At 39.9% G+C, this 14,848-nt stretch overlaps 1 protein-coding gene and 2 pseudogenes across 2 annotated transcripts; all 3 read left to right on the top strand.

Annotated features, from left to right (window-relative positions):
• Window positions 1-2,246: 2,246 nt before the first annotated feature.
• LOC148918564 (wall-associated receptor kinase 3 pseudogene) lies at window positions 2,247-4,811 on the top strand (annotated as a pseudogene).
• A 568-nt stretch (window positions 4,812-5,379) lies between these two features.
• Window positions 5,380-8,666, top strand: LOC148918563 (putative wall-associated receptor kinase-like 16; annotated as a pseudogene). Its single transcript, XR_016125313.1, has 5 exons — window positions 5,380-5,386; window positions 5,590-5,835; window positions 6,629-6,915; window positions 7,060-7,224; window positions 7,481-8,666. The product of XR_016125313.1 is annotated as a putative wall-associated receptor kinase-like 16 (transcript).
• A 3,011-nt stretch (window positions 8,667-11,677) lies between these two features.
• Window positions 11,678-14,780, top strand: LOC148918562 (putative wall-associated receptor kinase-like 16). The gene is made up of 3 exons (XM_089049174.1): window positions 11,678-12,614; window positions 12,920-13,099; window positions 13,443-14,780. The coding sequence occupies exons 1-3, from the start codon at window positions 11,678-11,680 to the stop codon at window positions 14,615-14,617; spliced, it is 2,292 nt and encodes a 763-aa protein (XP_088905300.1). The 3' UTR covers window positions 14,618-14,780.
• Window positions 14,781-14,848: the final 68 nt, after the last annotated feature.

Below are 14,848 nucleotides of genomic sequence, written 5' to 3'. Positions count from 1 at the left end.
TTAATTGCTTCCCACCTCAAAATAGTAGAGAAGACTCAACGTCCAGATCAATAAGGCAAAATGAAGTTAATAAAAAGAAGCCCAAATACAAGTGTAGAAAAGGGCTTAGAGCCTAACTTATATTATCAACCCACCATTAAAAAAAAAATGAAAGAAAGAAAAGAAGTTGCATATTTATAATGACAGAGCTCTTGCAACAACCTTTGACAATTGCTAATCAGATTAAAACAAATGAGTGATTATCCTCCAGAGTCTGCTTCACAAAAGTCACTAGTCTGTATCAAAAATTGACGGCAACATATAATACGTCCCAATTTACTCGCACCGTTATTTATATTTGCATACAAAATAGACTCAAACTCCAGATCAATAAGGCAAAATGAGCTTATAAAAAGAAGCCCAAATACAAGTGTAGACATGTATGTATGAGTGATTTCTTTCATCTTACTTGGTTGATTTTTATTTTATCACTTGCGCATACTTATTTAATTACCAACTGGTACTTTTTTAAAGAAAGAAGATTCTATATATATGTACTTACTTACTATCAATTTGTTTCTTGCATGATTTAATGTAGTGAAGTCACCATCGTGGCTTGCCCTAGTGACAATACAAGGACTATCTAGAACGTTTAAATAGTGCATATATATATATATATATATATAATTCACATATTTCTTATTAAACAAAAATCCACTCGTCTAGTTGCCAGATCGTAAACTCGTTAATAAATCAGGAGTAAGAATTCATAGGATAGAATACTAGATCATAATTATTTATTTATTATTATATTAACCCTGCTTGTCATTGACTTTGCTGGTGGATGTGACTGCGCTTATTTACCATATATAAAAAAGACTTTGCCCCTTGGCTTATTGACTAGAATCAAGTGGGATTATTCATTAATAAAAAGTGGGGCTCATTTTCAATTGCATTTTGCTAAGAGGAAAATAATAGATACTATTAGAAGACTCTGCCCATTTCACTTGCCTATTGACAAATAAAAAAGACAGATGATAACCATAGGTAGAGGAAGACGTTTCCCCTAACCCCATGAGACCCTCTATCTATAAAAGGCCATGCAGGGTACCACTTACTTTTATCACAAACAATACAAATATTTGTGCGATAAAGAATTATTGAGTGGTGCATATACAAATATTTGTGCCATGGCCTTACATGAGATGATGCTTAGAGCACTTCCAGTAATTTGCCCTTTGCCATGACGAGAGGTATCTAGAGTTTTTATTCTTTAAAGTGTAAAGAAGAAAAAGAATGCAAGGACTATCTAGAACGTTAATTAAATGGGAAATAAAATGGGACGAGACCAACTATAACCACCATTTTCTTTTCAAATTGCAAAAATCTCTTTAGATTCCAAGTAAACCGAAAATAGAGAGGGCATTTAAATGAGAATATGAAACAATTAATCTAGCTTTAAGCATATGGATGAAAAATCATTATGTGTCACGGGAACACAATGCGCCATGGTATGGGGTATTCCAATTAAATTAACGAGTATATACGAGGCATAATTTAGATGAATTGATAACATAATATCACCACAAATTAAGAAGTAGAAAATTAAATGTGAATGAGCAGCTCGACCTATGTGAATGGGTGTATAAACAAATCAGAAGTAAAAGCTGAATGATATGAACAGATGAAATTAATTTAATAAATGAAGAGTAATTGTTTAAATGCAACTTTGCTAAAAACCCAAAAATTTATGTCAAGCTGATCAAGTTGTGTTATTAGTTTTATTTTGGCAAAGGCATGACGAGGTAGATGTTTAGGTGGGAATCAAAGACAAATAAAACACCACTTGCCTTCTCATCGCCAATCATATGCACGTCCAAAGTCCAATCTATCAGGAATGTAGTCATGTAAGCTTGTCATTGACTTTGACCTTAATTAGTAATATGCTGGATGTGACTGCTCTTATAATTACCATATAATTAAGAAAAGAGTTTGCCTCTTGGCTTATTGACCATAACCAAGTGGGAATATTGAGTAATACGAAGTGGGATTTTCAACTACATTTACTAAGAGGAAATAATAGACACCACCCCAACATGGAGAGGAACATCACCATTAGCGGTAGGTAAAGAGGTAGACATTTCCCCTAATTAACCCCATGCACATGCTGATTATAAAAGACCATCCTGGGTAGCACTTAATTTTCTCATCACAAGCAATGCATGCAATTTTTAGTTTTATTAATTAAATCCTCGGAAAGTACTACCATGGCCTTCCATGGGAGGGCTCTTGTTATTCTGCAATTGGTCATCTCTTTGGTTGTAATTGTATTATTAGGAGATGGAAAAATAAAAACAGCAAGAGCTCAGATTTCCAAGCCCAGCTGCCTAGACCACTGTGGCAATCTCACAATTCCATATCCATTTGGGCTCACCGATGAATGTTGCATGGGAATTGAATTTCGTATCAACTGTACGGCTGACGGAAAAGCATATCTGTGGGACAGTAACATTCGTGTTACTAACATATCGGTTGACCTGGGTGAGATCCAAATTCAGCAGCGTTTGGCCCGCGATTGCTATGACGAGGAGGGCAACAATGACTACAATGTTCCTGAGTTGAGGGTGACGCCTCCTTACACCATCTCCGGTGCCAAAAACAAGTTCATGGCCGTTGGTTGTGACACTTACGCCACATTCGAAGGCTTCCGCTGGAAAGATGAGAATCCCTTCTTTGCCGGGTGCTTGTCTCGGTGTCTCGCCCTTGACAGCGTTGATCAGACCTCTTGCTCGGGCATCGGTTGCTGCCAAACTTCCATCCCTGACGGGCTGACAAACCGTACGGTGGTCTTGGGTAGCTTCCAAAATCATACCCGTATATTGGACTTTAACAAGTGCAGCTACGCTTTCATTGTGCAAGAAGGCCAGTTCAGCTTTTCCAACAAGAGCTTTGACCAACTGGCTCAAATAAGCAGGGTTCCCATGATTCTTAATTGGGATATTGGGGAGCAGTCATGTGAGAGTGCAGCTCAAAACAAGAGCCACAGTTTTGCATGCAAGGTAAATAGCAAGTGTGTAAACCGGACCATGGGCAATGCGGCCCCGTCTGGTTACATTTGCCAGTGCTCGCCAGGTTATCAAGGGAACCCATACCACCCAGATGGTTGCCAAGGTACGAACTTATCATATAAAAATATGATATGTAGACCTCTTATATGTAATATGCATGCTATAGTTGTTGTAGCTGGAAGTGGGAATTGATTAACTAATTAATTAATGTGTGTAACATTTGTTTTCCTATTTCTCTCAGATGTGGATGAGTGCAAAGACCCGAACGCCTGCGAAATGGGAAAGTGCGTAAATGCACCAGGAAATTACACTTGCACGTGTCCGAAAGGGTACAGAAATACTGAAGACCTGAAGAAATGCATTAGCGCATCAAAGAACACTTCCCTCAAAGTTTCATTGGGTATGCATTACGCCTTGCTACTTACATACTAACATGCATCCTATAACATGAAATAGTTTAGGCATATGCCTGCTTAATATATAAATTGTATGTCAAGAAAGTTGATCGCAATTTTTCGATTTATATATGCAGGAGTCATAGTTTTCCTCGTTCTAACTTGTTGCCTATATTGCGGAATGAAGAGGAGAAAATTCAAGAAAGAGAAAGAAAAGAACTTTAAACAAAATGGTGGCTTGTTTTTGCGACGAGAACTAGCTAGTTACAATGGCACCATTGACGTAGCCACAATCTTTACTGAAGAAGAATTGAAGAAGGCCACAAACAATTACGATGCAAAGGTAAAAATTGGTGAAGGTGGCTATGGAGAAGTCTACAAAGGAACGGTGTCCGGAGATCGTAAAAAAGTGGTTGCCATAAAGAAGCCTAAACTTAGCGCCCCAATTACTGAGAGTCAGCAATTTGCTAACGAGATTATTCTTCTTTCTCAAATCAACCACAAACATGTTGTGAGGCTCCTTGGTTGTTGTTTAGAGACCCAAACGCCTATACTGGTTTACGAGTTCATCTCAAATGGCACTCTTCATGATCACATTCATGGAAAAGACAACAAACACTCACCACTTTCATTAGAATTACGGTTAAAGATAGCAGCAGATACAGCGGAAGCGCTGTCGTACTTGCACCACTCTACCTACCCACCAATTGTACACAGAGATGTGAAGGCGATGAATATACTGCTAGATGAGAACTACAGGGCAAAAGTAGCGGACTTTGGAGCTTCAAGGTTGGTTCCTCAAGAGGATCAAAACAACATATCAACTTTAGTTCAAGGGACGCTCGGGTACTTAGACCCTGAATATCTTCAGACGCAAATACTAACAGAAAAGAGCGACGTCTATAGTTTTGGAGTCGTCCTGGTGGAGCTACTCACAAGCCAAAGGGCACTTATAAGTAAAAAGAATGAGGCACATACAAACCTAGCAAATGTCTTTGTTTGTGCAATGAAAGAGGGGAGCTTGGATCAAATTCTTGATGCTGAAATAGTGAGGCAAGGACTTAACTCTGAGAAAATCATAGAAAAAGTGGCCGGTCTGGCAAGGAGTTGCTTGAGCTTAAGAGGGGAAGAAAGGCCTTCCATGAAAAATATAGCCATCGAGCTCGGGGTATTATTGCAGGTCATGGGAGTTCATCAGGCTGATTTCAAACCATCTCCGAAAGACACCGACTACTTGCTTGGGTCACCTGCTTACGTTGTAGATGTTAGAGGTGACGATGGTAATATTATAAATAGTGCAGAGTACGACCAGAGCATGCAATTCGTTCAACACATCCAACTGGTAAAGCCTTATGGTGATGGACGATAGTTAATTAGCTCCTTAACTCCTAGTCGCATTTATCGTCTATTGAATTGTAGTTTGTTTCAATTCCAGTCATCAGTACGTACTGCTGTAATATGTTTGTCATAAAGTTAATTCTCTGGTATTTGATTATATAACCCTGTGATTATGAATTTCTTTAATTTGGTTGTAACCTTGTGATTATGAATTTCTTTAATTTGGTTGTAACCTTGTGATTACTGTCTATTTAGTCGTGTCTATATTCTTTTGATCTCATTTCAATAGAATAGAACAATCTTTTGTTGATTGGAGCCGGATGTAAATCTTAAGGATCATTAATGACTCCAAAAGAAAAAAAAAACATAAAGAATTGAATTTGATAATTTCATAAACTTACGTTTTCATGATAAAAAAACCTATATTATTATTATTTTTCAACATCTGTATATGATAATTTAACTTATAAGCACGCATCCCAAATAAACTTATAAGCTTTTTGTTTTTTGGTCCAACAAATAAACAAGGACAGATGATAACCATAGGTAGAGGAAGACGTTTCCCCTAACCCTATGAGACCCTCTATCTATAAAAGGCCATGCCGAGTACCGCTTACTTTTATCACAAGCAATACAAATATTTGTGCGAGAAAGAATATTATTGGGTGGTACATGTACAAATATTTGTGCCATAGCGTTACATGAGAGGATGCTTATTGAGCAACTCCCATTGGTAATATTAATGGTGGGAGTGTATGTGATGTTAGGGTCTGTAATTACAACAACAGTAGCATAAGCCTTGTCTCAAGCCCTGCCTGGCTGCCCAGACAAGTGTGGCAATCTCACAATCCCATACCCTTTTGGCAGGCTTTCACATCACTTGCAACACATCCACCGGAAGCCCCAACAGCACTCTGGGGCAACATCATTGTCACTGCCTTTTCCCTTGATGAGGCTGAGATGCAGTTACTGCAGTACATAGCCCGAGATTGTTACGACAAGCAGGGTAACAACACGTATGACAACGGCCCTTACCCACCCAAATGGTTGCAAAGGTGCAAAAAGTATCACCTCGGCAACTTTTACTATTTGTCATGTCAGATTTAATCTTAACCATTAAAAATTGAGTAAATTTAATAGCCCAAAAATTATGTCCAAACTAAATATAGTGCAACGAATCCACCTCCTATATATATATATATATATTATAATATATATGTATTTTGTTTTTTTAAATTTAACTGATTGAATTTCCTGATTTTCTTTTCAGTTCAGATATTGATGAATGCAGCTTTCCAAACATTAATCCCCTGCACTAATGGAACGTGCTCCAATTTACCTGGAAGTCACACTTGTTTATGCCCCACAGGGTACACAATCGACAGCGTGAATGGAACTAGTTGCTTAAAAAACCCTCCTACATCAAATAATTCCCTGAAAATTTCAGTAGGTATGTATTACTAGCTACCTATTAATTAATGTGCAGCCTATAACATGAAATAGCTACCTGCTTGCATTCCTGCTTAGTAAAACAAACATAAAGTATAAATAAAAGGAAAACAATAATTTTCTCAAAATAAAAAAGTAAAAATCTCCCAAGTTTTTGTTTAGACAGACTAAATGTAAAATTAATAAATAATTTCACAGTGATATACATATTATAATATATGCTATTATTTAAGAGAACCCCTTTGTCCCTTTGCTTCCGATATCCATATAAAGTAAAATAACTATAACATTAGATTAGTGTTGTTATTTCCACTCCTGTCCTATTTCTCCAGACACGCACTGTTTTTCCACCGTCTAGTTAATTTCATAACATATTGATATACTTTCCTAATGGAGTAGCTATTACAATCATACTTTCATAATGGACTTCAACCCCTGCAGCTATGCTTTCATTGTGGAACAGGGCCAGTTCAAATTCAACAGTACAAGTTTTCAACAACTCAACAGCATAAGTCAAATTCCAATGGTTATAAATTGGGAAATTGGGGATGAGACATGCGATTTTGTATGCAAGGCAGATTATAGCAAGTGTGTCAACAGGAACACTACCATCAATGGGTCTGGTTACATTTGCCAGTGCTTGCCGGGTTACCAAGGGAATCCATACCTCCCACATGGTTGCCAAGGTAATTGATTTTCTGTATCTTCGCTTCGCATATAATTTATATGCACACCATCTAATAAATATTTGTAAATGCTAGTTTAAGTTACTGGTAAGCTTAAACTTGGCTTTTTACCTGATGTTCATGGATTTAATTCCTTCTTCTCAGATTTTGATGAGTGCAAGGCTTTGAACCCCTGCAGTATTGGATCCTGTGAGAACTTAGATGGAAATTATTCTTGTAGATGTCCCAAAGGGTACAAAAACGACGGCATGAATAAACAGAGTTGCATCAAAGACGACCCCAACAATCTCCTGCTGATTATTTCATTGGGTATGTTTCATTTACATGTAACAGGAATGATCATTTTAATGGTAATATATATTTGATCATATACTTTGTCAAAAACCATTCTGCTTAAAAAGAAATCACCAGCTAGACAACAAAAACAAGACCTATTACTATATATATTCTTTCTGATCAATCTATCCTTTCCTTTACATCTTACCCCAAAAATGTTGCATAGATTATATACGTATATAAGCAAATTATAAAGGCAACTTAGTTGTGATTTTTCAACTATATGCAGGTGTAAGTGGAGGTTTCTTGGATTTACTGGTTAGAATTTCACTGATATATTGGCGAATGCAGAGAAGAAAGTTCACCAAGCTCAAAGAACAATACTTTATACAAAATGGTGGCTTATTGTTACAAGAACAACTTGCTAGTCAAGTAGGTTCTGTGGAGACAACGAAAATCTTTACTGCAGAACAACTTGAGAAAGCCACAAACAATTACCATGAAAGTAGAATTCTCGGTGAAGGAGGCTACGGAATAGTTTACAAAGGAATATTGCCGGATAGCAACAGAGTAGTTGCCATAAAGAAGTCCAAAATTGGTGTCCCAACACAGAAGGAGCAGTTTGTCAATGAGTTGATTGTTCTTTCTCAAATCAACCATAGAAATGTGGTGAGGCTATTCGGTTGCTGTTTAGAGACATCAGTGCCTTTACTAGTTTACGAGTTCATTGCAAATGGCACTCTTTTCGAGCACATCCACCATATAAATGGCAGAGGATCATCTTTTTCATGGGAATTACGATTGAAGATAGCAGCAGAAACTGCAGGAGCATTAGCATACTTACACTCCTCTGCTCTCATGCAGATCATACACCGAGATGTGAAGGCAACAAATATACTATTAGATGATAATTACACGGCAAAAGTGTCAGACTTCGGAGCTTCACGACTGATCCCTCTAGATCAAAATCAACTTACAACATTAGTGCAAGGGACATTTGGATACTTAGACCCTGAATACTTCCTTACAAATCAACTAACGGAAAAGAGTGATGTCTATAGCTTTGGAGTTGTCCTTATGGAGCTCCTAACAAGCAAAGTGGCACTTTTTTTGCCAGGCCCGAGGAAGAGAGAAACCTAGCAAGTTTCTTCGTTTGTTCAATGGATGAAGGTCACTTGTATCAAATTCTTGATAATGACATAGCCAACGAGAGAAATATTGAGACACTACAAAACGTGGCCGAACTCGCAAAAAGATGTGTAAGGTTAAAAGGGGAGGACAGGCCTAGCATGAAAGAAGTAGCAATGGAGTTAGAGGGAATGAGAATTGCAGCAAAACATCCATGGGGAAAAGATGATATCTGTGCAGAAGAAACTGAGTACTTTCTCGGCTCACCTAATTCAGACACTTATCTTTTGAATGTTAGAGCTGATTGTGGTCCTAGTGGTACCAGTAGTGGATATGACAGCATGTAACACCCCGACCCCAAATTTATCCAATGTTTTAATTTATTTAAGTGGAATTGAGAAATTACCCGTGGGATAGGGGTATTTTAGTCATTTTCTTATCTGGACGGACTTTGGGAATTCCGATTGTACCGTTGCGTAGAGCACGGTGAGATGAGTCCGTAGACACGTAGAGGGCTCGAATCGGAGTTGTAACGAGAGAGATATGATCAAATGAAGCTCAGTGGCATAATCATAAATATTTAGAAAATGGATTTTTGGTTAAAAAGACGGAATTGCCCCCGTCTCTCTCTCTCTCTCTCGGTCTTCTCCTTCGCGACACCCCCGCACTGTTCACCGACGGCTTATTTCGCCACCGCCACCGCCACGGGCACCACCGCCACCGACGGTCGGGTTCGAACCGCCGTCACCCCAACCTTTCCCGACCATCCCCGACGGCAACCGCCGAATCCGCCGGAAAGCTCGGAATCGCGCCGGTTTTGACAGAAACTTCGCCGGCTCCGTTCGTCGTCATCCGGCCACCATTTCCGACGATCCAGGTATGGATCTTGAACCTCTCGAGCTGTTCTTGCTGCCTGTTGGGTTAGATTCGGGAGATTTATGCGTTTTGGAGATCGATTAAGAGAGGGAAGTTTGGCCGGTTTTCAGCCTCCGATTCCGGCCACCTCCGGTCAATTTTTGGGGTATGTCCAAGAACAAAAGTGGCTCCAAATTAGGTGTATTACCTAGGGTAGGAGTCTTGGCTCACGATTTGGAAGCTTTCCGACGATGCGATATCGCTGACACCCACGCACGCGTGTGGCGGCGCTGGTAGCTGAGGGGCATTTTTGTGCCATTACGATCCTCTTGATGTCACGAGCGTGTAGGTGTGCTCGGATCTCATTTTGGATACCGTTAGAGTTCCGAACGGATATCGCATATCGAGTATTTTCCGGGTTCGCTAGGTTTGGACCGTCGGATGGTCCTGAAATTATAATATGTTGATCTGGGTATCACCAGGATCGTATAGGATTTGACGGATCGTAAAATGGGGTCCCAGATACTCCAGAAATGCCAACCCTAGGGTTAGGGTTTTAGCGACCGTCCGATCGTGCGATCGTGAGCGATCCGACCGTCCGATCTGGACCAAACTTGCAGGACGGTGTCCTAGAGCCTGTAGAACCTATAGGAACTTTCGGATCGGAATTTGGAGGTCGTGGGCCCCGCGGGCCCGTTTGACCAAGTTTGGGTAGTTTGACCCTGGGTTGACCGCTAGACTTTCCTTGTAGTTCTACCATCCCAGGAGGGTTAGAATGACCTTAGTGACAGGTCTGGAGCGTTGTTGAGTTAAATGGATATTGTGGGTTTAGGATATAATTGATGAATTTAAATGGGGGAGTTTATGGAATGCTTTATTGGTTGAGGTTTATATAAGATTAGAAATTAGAATTATATATTTAAATTGTGTGGATGTATAAAAGTAAATAAAACGATTGAATGTTAGCTTACGTGCTATACGCACTACCCGTACCCCATATTATGGTTGTGTGAGGTGGTGAGAATGTAGCAGGCCCGATGTGAGGTCGCACGCGCTTTGGATTAGCTGCGTGTTGACCCCATACGCGGCGGGTGCGTGCAAGCGTATGAGGGAGATATGATTATATGAGGTGGTGAGAATGTAGCGAGCCCAGGTGAGTCGCACGCGCCTTTGGATTAGCCGCGTGTTGGCGGACCCGTGCGTGGCGGTGCGTCCCGACGTATGAGGAGATATGATTGTGTGAGGTTGGTGAAAATGTAGCGAGCCCGGTGTGGTCGCACGCATCTTTGGATTAGCAGCGTGTTGACATACGTGGCGGGTGCGTTCCGACATATGAGGGAGATATGGTTGTGTGAGGGCTGGTGAGAATGTAGCGGGCCCAGTGTCGCCGCCGTCTTTGGATTAGCCGGCGTGTTGACAGACCATACGAGGCCGGATGCGTCCCGTCATATGAGGGGATTATGTGATTGTGTTTAATGAGTGGTGATGGATAAAGCCTAGAATGTATGTATTTGTGTGGTGGTAATGGTTTATTTGATATTAGGAGTCAGGATTGTTACGAAAGAGCTACGTGTGGCTTGATCCCTTAGTAGGGTACGTAGGCAGCCTGAAGTTACTAGGTGCAGCCACAGATTAGACCCCACTTAGGTGGTCTTATTGAGATTGGTCCTGTAGACTGAGTGAGTGAAGGTGTGCATAAATAGATTTTGAAGTTGTTATATGCATGTTTGATGCATGAAGTTATTTTAAAATTATTATTGGGCAGTTCTGCTAGAATCATTTGAAGGCCGGAGGCCATTTATGTAAATTGCATGAGATTACATTGTGCGTGCTACCGATTGGGTTATAAAATGTGTTTTATGCATGTGGAAATTTTGGGGAAATGTTCAATTTACAGGGGAGACTCTGCCGAAATTTCTGCAGAAAGTCTCGTGCCTTTAATCCTCTTTGGTAAACGAGGACGTAGATTTAAGGAGTGAACCCGGCATGGGTGTGATGCCGGGTCTCCGCAGGGTTCGTCTCGGGTTCCGGGAAATTCGGGACGGGTCCTGTCACAGCATGCAAAACCAACTGTTGATGCCAAATGATGATGGCCGATAACTAATAACCTATTGCTAGGGCCTTTGTAAATATCAAACAGAGCTTGTAGGATTCTTCTTTGTAAAAGAGGATAAGATGGTTATGGCAAAAGAAGTTAAATTATAAAAACAATCTGTGTCACTGCTAGAATTTTTTCGTGAATCACTATGTTGGTCCGCTTGGACTTCCTGGAAATAGTGATTACAAATCTCATTTTTTATTGTCTGACACGACATTTTAATTATTATAATCTTCTTTTTTTGGTTGGCCGGACTTCAATTAGTTATAATATTTGTTTTAATCTCGCCGGACTTAACAGAGAAATAAACCAGTAAAGATGAGGACGACAAATTAAACCAGTACTATCTCCTTACTTCATTCCTCTTAATTACTCAAAAGTTTAATTAAGTGGTGAACATATGCCATGGCCTTACGTGGGGATGGGAGGATGCTCGTTATGCAAGTAATGATATTGATGAGACTGGTTGTAAATGCAACAGCAGCAACAGCTCAAGCCCGGCCTAATTGCCAAGACAAATGTGGTAACCTCACAATCCCATACCCATTTGGCATGGGTGAAGGCTGTTACCTTCGACCAGAATTCAACATCACTTGTGATCAATCCGCCCAACCCCCGTCAGCCTACTGGATGGGCGGTAAGAACAGGATTACTAACTTTTCTGTCGCTGATGGCGAGTTGCAAATAATGCTAGATGTAGCCATGATTTGTTATGATGATTCGGGTAAGGAAACAGCAGACAGCTCCTTAGCTTTGCTACAGCTGCCTCCTCCTTACAGCATGTCCCATACACAAAACAATTTCACCACAGTGGGCTGTGACACTATAGGAATCTTTTTAGGTGAGCGCTCAGGGGATGGAGCCCCAAAGAAAGAAAAGGTCAAAGTCGGCAACAGCGTCACCTTGTGTAATGATATTCTTGGCGACGCACTTCCAGACTCTTGCTCTGGATTTGGCTGTTCCCAAGCTTCCATCCCTGGTGGACTGCGAAACATTTCCACTTTTCTTCGAAGCCTGACTGTCGGCAATCGAACGGGGATTTATAATCCGTGGTACGCTAAGTACCCTTGCAGCTATGCCTTCATTGTGGAACAAGGCAACTTCTCATTCAACCCCAACACAACTTTTCAAGAACTCAACAACTCAAGGCAGCTTCCAGCAGTTCTGAATTGGGCAGTTGAGGGTGAGTCATGTGATGCAGCTCAACAGAACCCCAACTTTCCATGCAAGGAAAATACCAAGTGTGTCGAACGGACGACCATCGGTGGTGGTCCGCCTGCTTACATTTGCCAGTGCTCGTCAGGTTATCTAGGGAACCCGTACCTCCCAGATAGTTGCCAAGGTCATCTCTATAGCATACACACACACACACACGAAATATATAGATATGTGTCTAATGAATTAATAATGTTCACTTGCCTGACTATGTTTTGTTAAACTATATGAATATGAACCATTGATAAGGCTCATGCCTGAATATGTGAACTAAATTCACAGTTGTCCGGCAACATAAATTTGACAAGAGAATAATTATACTGACTTATAATAACATGTGAATGTGTGTGTTAGTTGTTTTTACTGGAAAGCTAAAGATTGGAATTTTGCATGATGTTAATTGCGATAAATTTGGTTTTCCTTACTATTCAGATATTGATGAGTGCAAGGATTCAAACCCCTGCAGTATTGGAACGTGCATAAATTTTTCTGGAGATTATTCTTGTAAATGTCCCAAGGGGTATAAAAACGACGACAAGAATCAAAAGAGTTGCATCAAACACAATCCCAGCAATCGGTGGAAGATCATTCTCCTGCCTGTTATTTCATTGGGTATGCTTTATGTACATGTTAACATCCACCCCTATGAGAATATATCCAAAAGTTCCAACCTACGTATGTTTCCCCCTTATAAACATTGATTAATCTCACTAACAAGACCCAAGTTAAACTGAATAAATATCCTTCATTGTGATACATATAACCTATTTCGTCTCAACGTATTCTTTCTCAGAAGCATTTTATCCTAGAAAGTAAAGCACAAGGTAGACAACAAAAACAACATCTATTAATACTTTTCATCAATCTATCTTTAACACTTTTTTTTTTCTTTCTAATTTTTTTTTTTATGACTAGACTTGCATAAAAACTTACGACAATTTTCAATTATGTGCAGGTGTCAGTGCAGGCCTCTTGGTTTTACTAATTGGAATTTCATGGATATATTGGGGAATGCATAGAAGAAGGCTCATGAAACTCAAAGAAAAATACTTTAAAGAAAATGGTGGCTTATTGTTACAAAAACAACTCGCAAGTCAAGGAAGTTCCATGGAGACAACAAAAATATTTACGGCAGAAGAACTTGAGAAGGCCACAAACAATTACCATGAAAGTCGAATCCTTGGTGAAGGAGGATATGGAACGGTTTACAAGGGAATATTACCAGATAACAAAGTGGTTGCCATAAAAAAGTCCAAAATTGGTGTCTCAACTCAGAAGGAGCAGTTTGTTAATGAGATGATTGTTCTTTCTCAAATCAACCATAGAAATGTGGTGAGGCTATTGGGTTGCTGTTTAGAGACACCAGTGCCTTTACTAGTTTACGAGTTCATCACCAATGGCACTCTTTTTGAGCACATTCATAATACAAAGGGCAAAGGATCACCACTTTCATGGGAATTACGATTGAAGATAGCAGCAGAAACTGCAGGAGCACTAGCATACTTACACTCCTCTACTTCCATGCCAATCATACACAGAGATGTGAAAACAACTAACATACTATTAGATGGGAATTACATAACAAAAGTGTCAGACTTTGGAGCTTCAAAATTGATTCCTCTGGATCAAACTCAACTAACAACTTTAGTACAAGGGACACTCGGATACTTAGACCCTGAGTACTTCTGTTCAAGTCAACTAACAGAAAAGAGTGACGTTTACAGCTTTGGAGTTGTCCTTATGGAGCTACTAACAAGCAAAGTGGCACTTTCTTTTGACAGGCCTGAGAAAGAGAGAAACCTAGCGAGCTTCTTTGTTTGGTCAATGGAGGCGGATCTCTTGAATCAAATTCTTGATGATGAAATAGTCAAGGAGGGAAATATTGAGACACTAAAAAACATGGCCGATCTCGCAAGAAGGTGTGTAAAGTTAAAAGGGGAGGATAGGCCTACCATGAAGGAAGTAGCAATGGAGCTAGATGGAATGAGAATTATGGCAAAGCATCCATGGGGGAAAGCTGATTGTCCAGAGGAGACCGAGTACTTGCTTGAGTCAGCTAAGTCATATCGTGCTAATGGATATGACAGCATGCAAATCCAGATGTTAATGCCATATGGTAATTGTCGATAGTCGATAATCTATTGACTTGTTTCTGTAGTGTTGTAGCCTAGAAGATGTAAACCTATGTCCTCTTCTTTGTTGGCATTTTCACTTTATTTGGATGTTTTTAATTCAAGATGTCTCTCTGCCAGTGATATATGATCAGTTGAGAATTGAATTGATCTTTTTTTAATTAGAGATGTCTTTGCATGCATTTAATTGCAAAATGTCTAGAGTGAGTTTTGTCTGAATTTTTGTTTG

The sequence above is a fragment of the Prunus mume genome, linkage group LG3, assembly GCF_029339155.1.
Source record: "Prunus mume cultivar Tortuosa linkage group LG3, ASM2933915v1, whole genome shotgun sequence".
NCBI lineage: Eukaryota > Viridiplantae > Streptophyta > Magnoliopsida > Rosales > Rosaceae > Prunus > Prunus mume.
Note: the sequence above shows the minus strand (reverse complement) of the source record. Positions and strands in the feature narration are given on the sequence as shown.

Excerpts from the sequence above, each read along its gene's own strand:
- LOC148918562 (XM_089049174.1), top strand. The coding sequence starts at position 11,678 with ATGGCCTTACGTGGGGATGGGAGGATGCTCGTTATGCAAGTAATGATA. Across the intron at positions 12,615-12,919 it reads CCTCCCAGATAGTTGCCAAG|ATATTGATGAGTGCAAGGAT; the intron begins GTCATCTCTATA and ends CTTACTATTCAG. Across the intron at positions 13,100-13,442 it reads CCTGCCTGTTATTTCATTGG|GTGTCAGTGCAGGCCTCTTG; the intron begins GTATGCTTTATG and ends AATTATGTGCAG.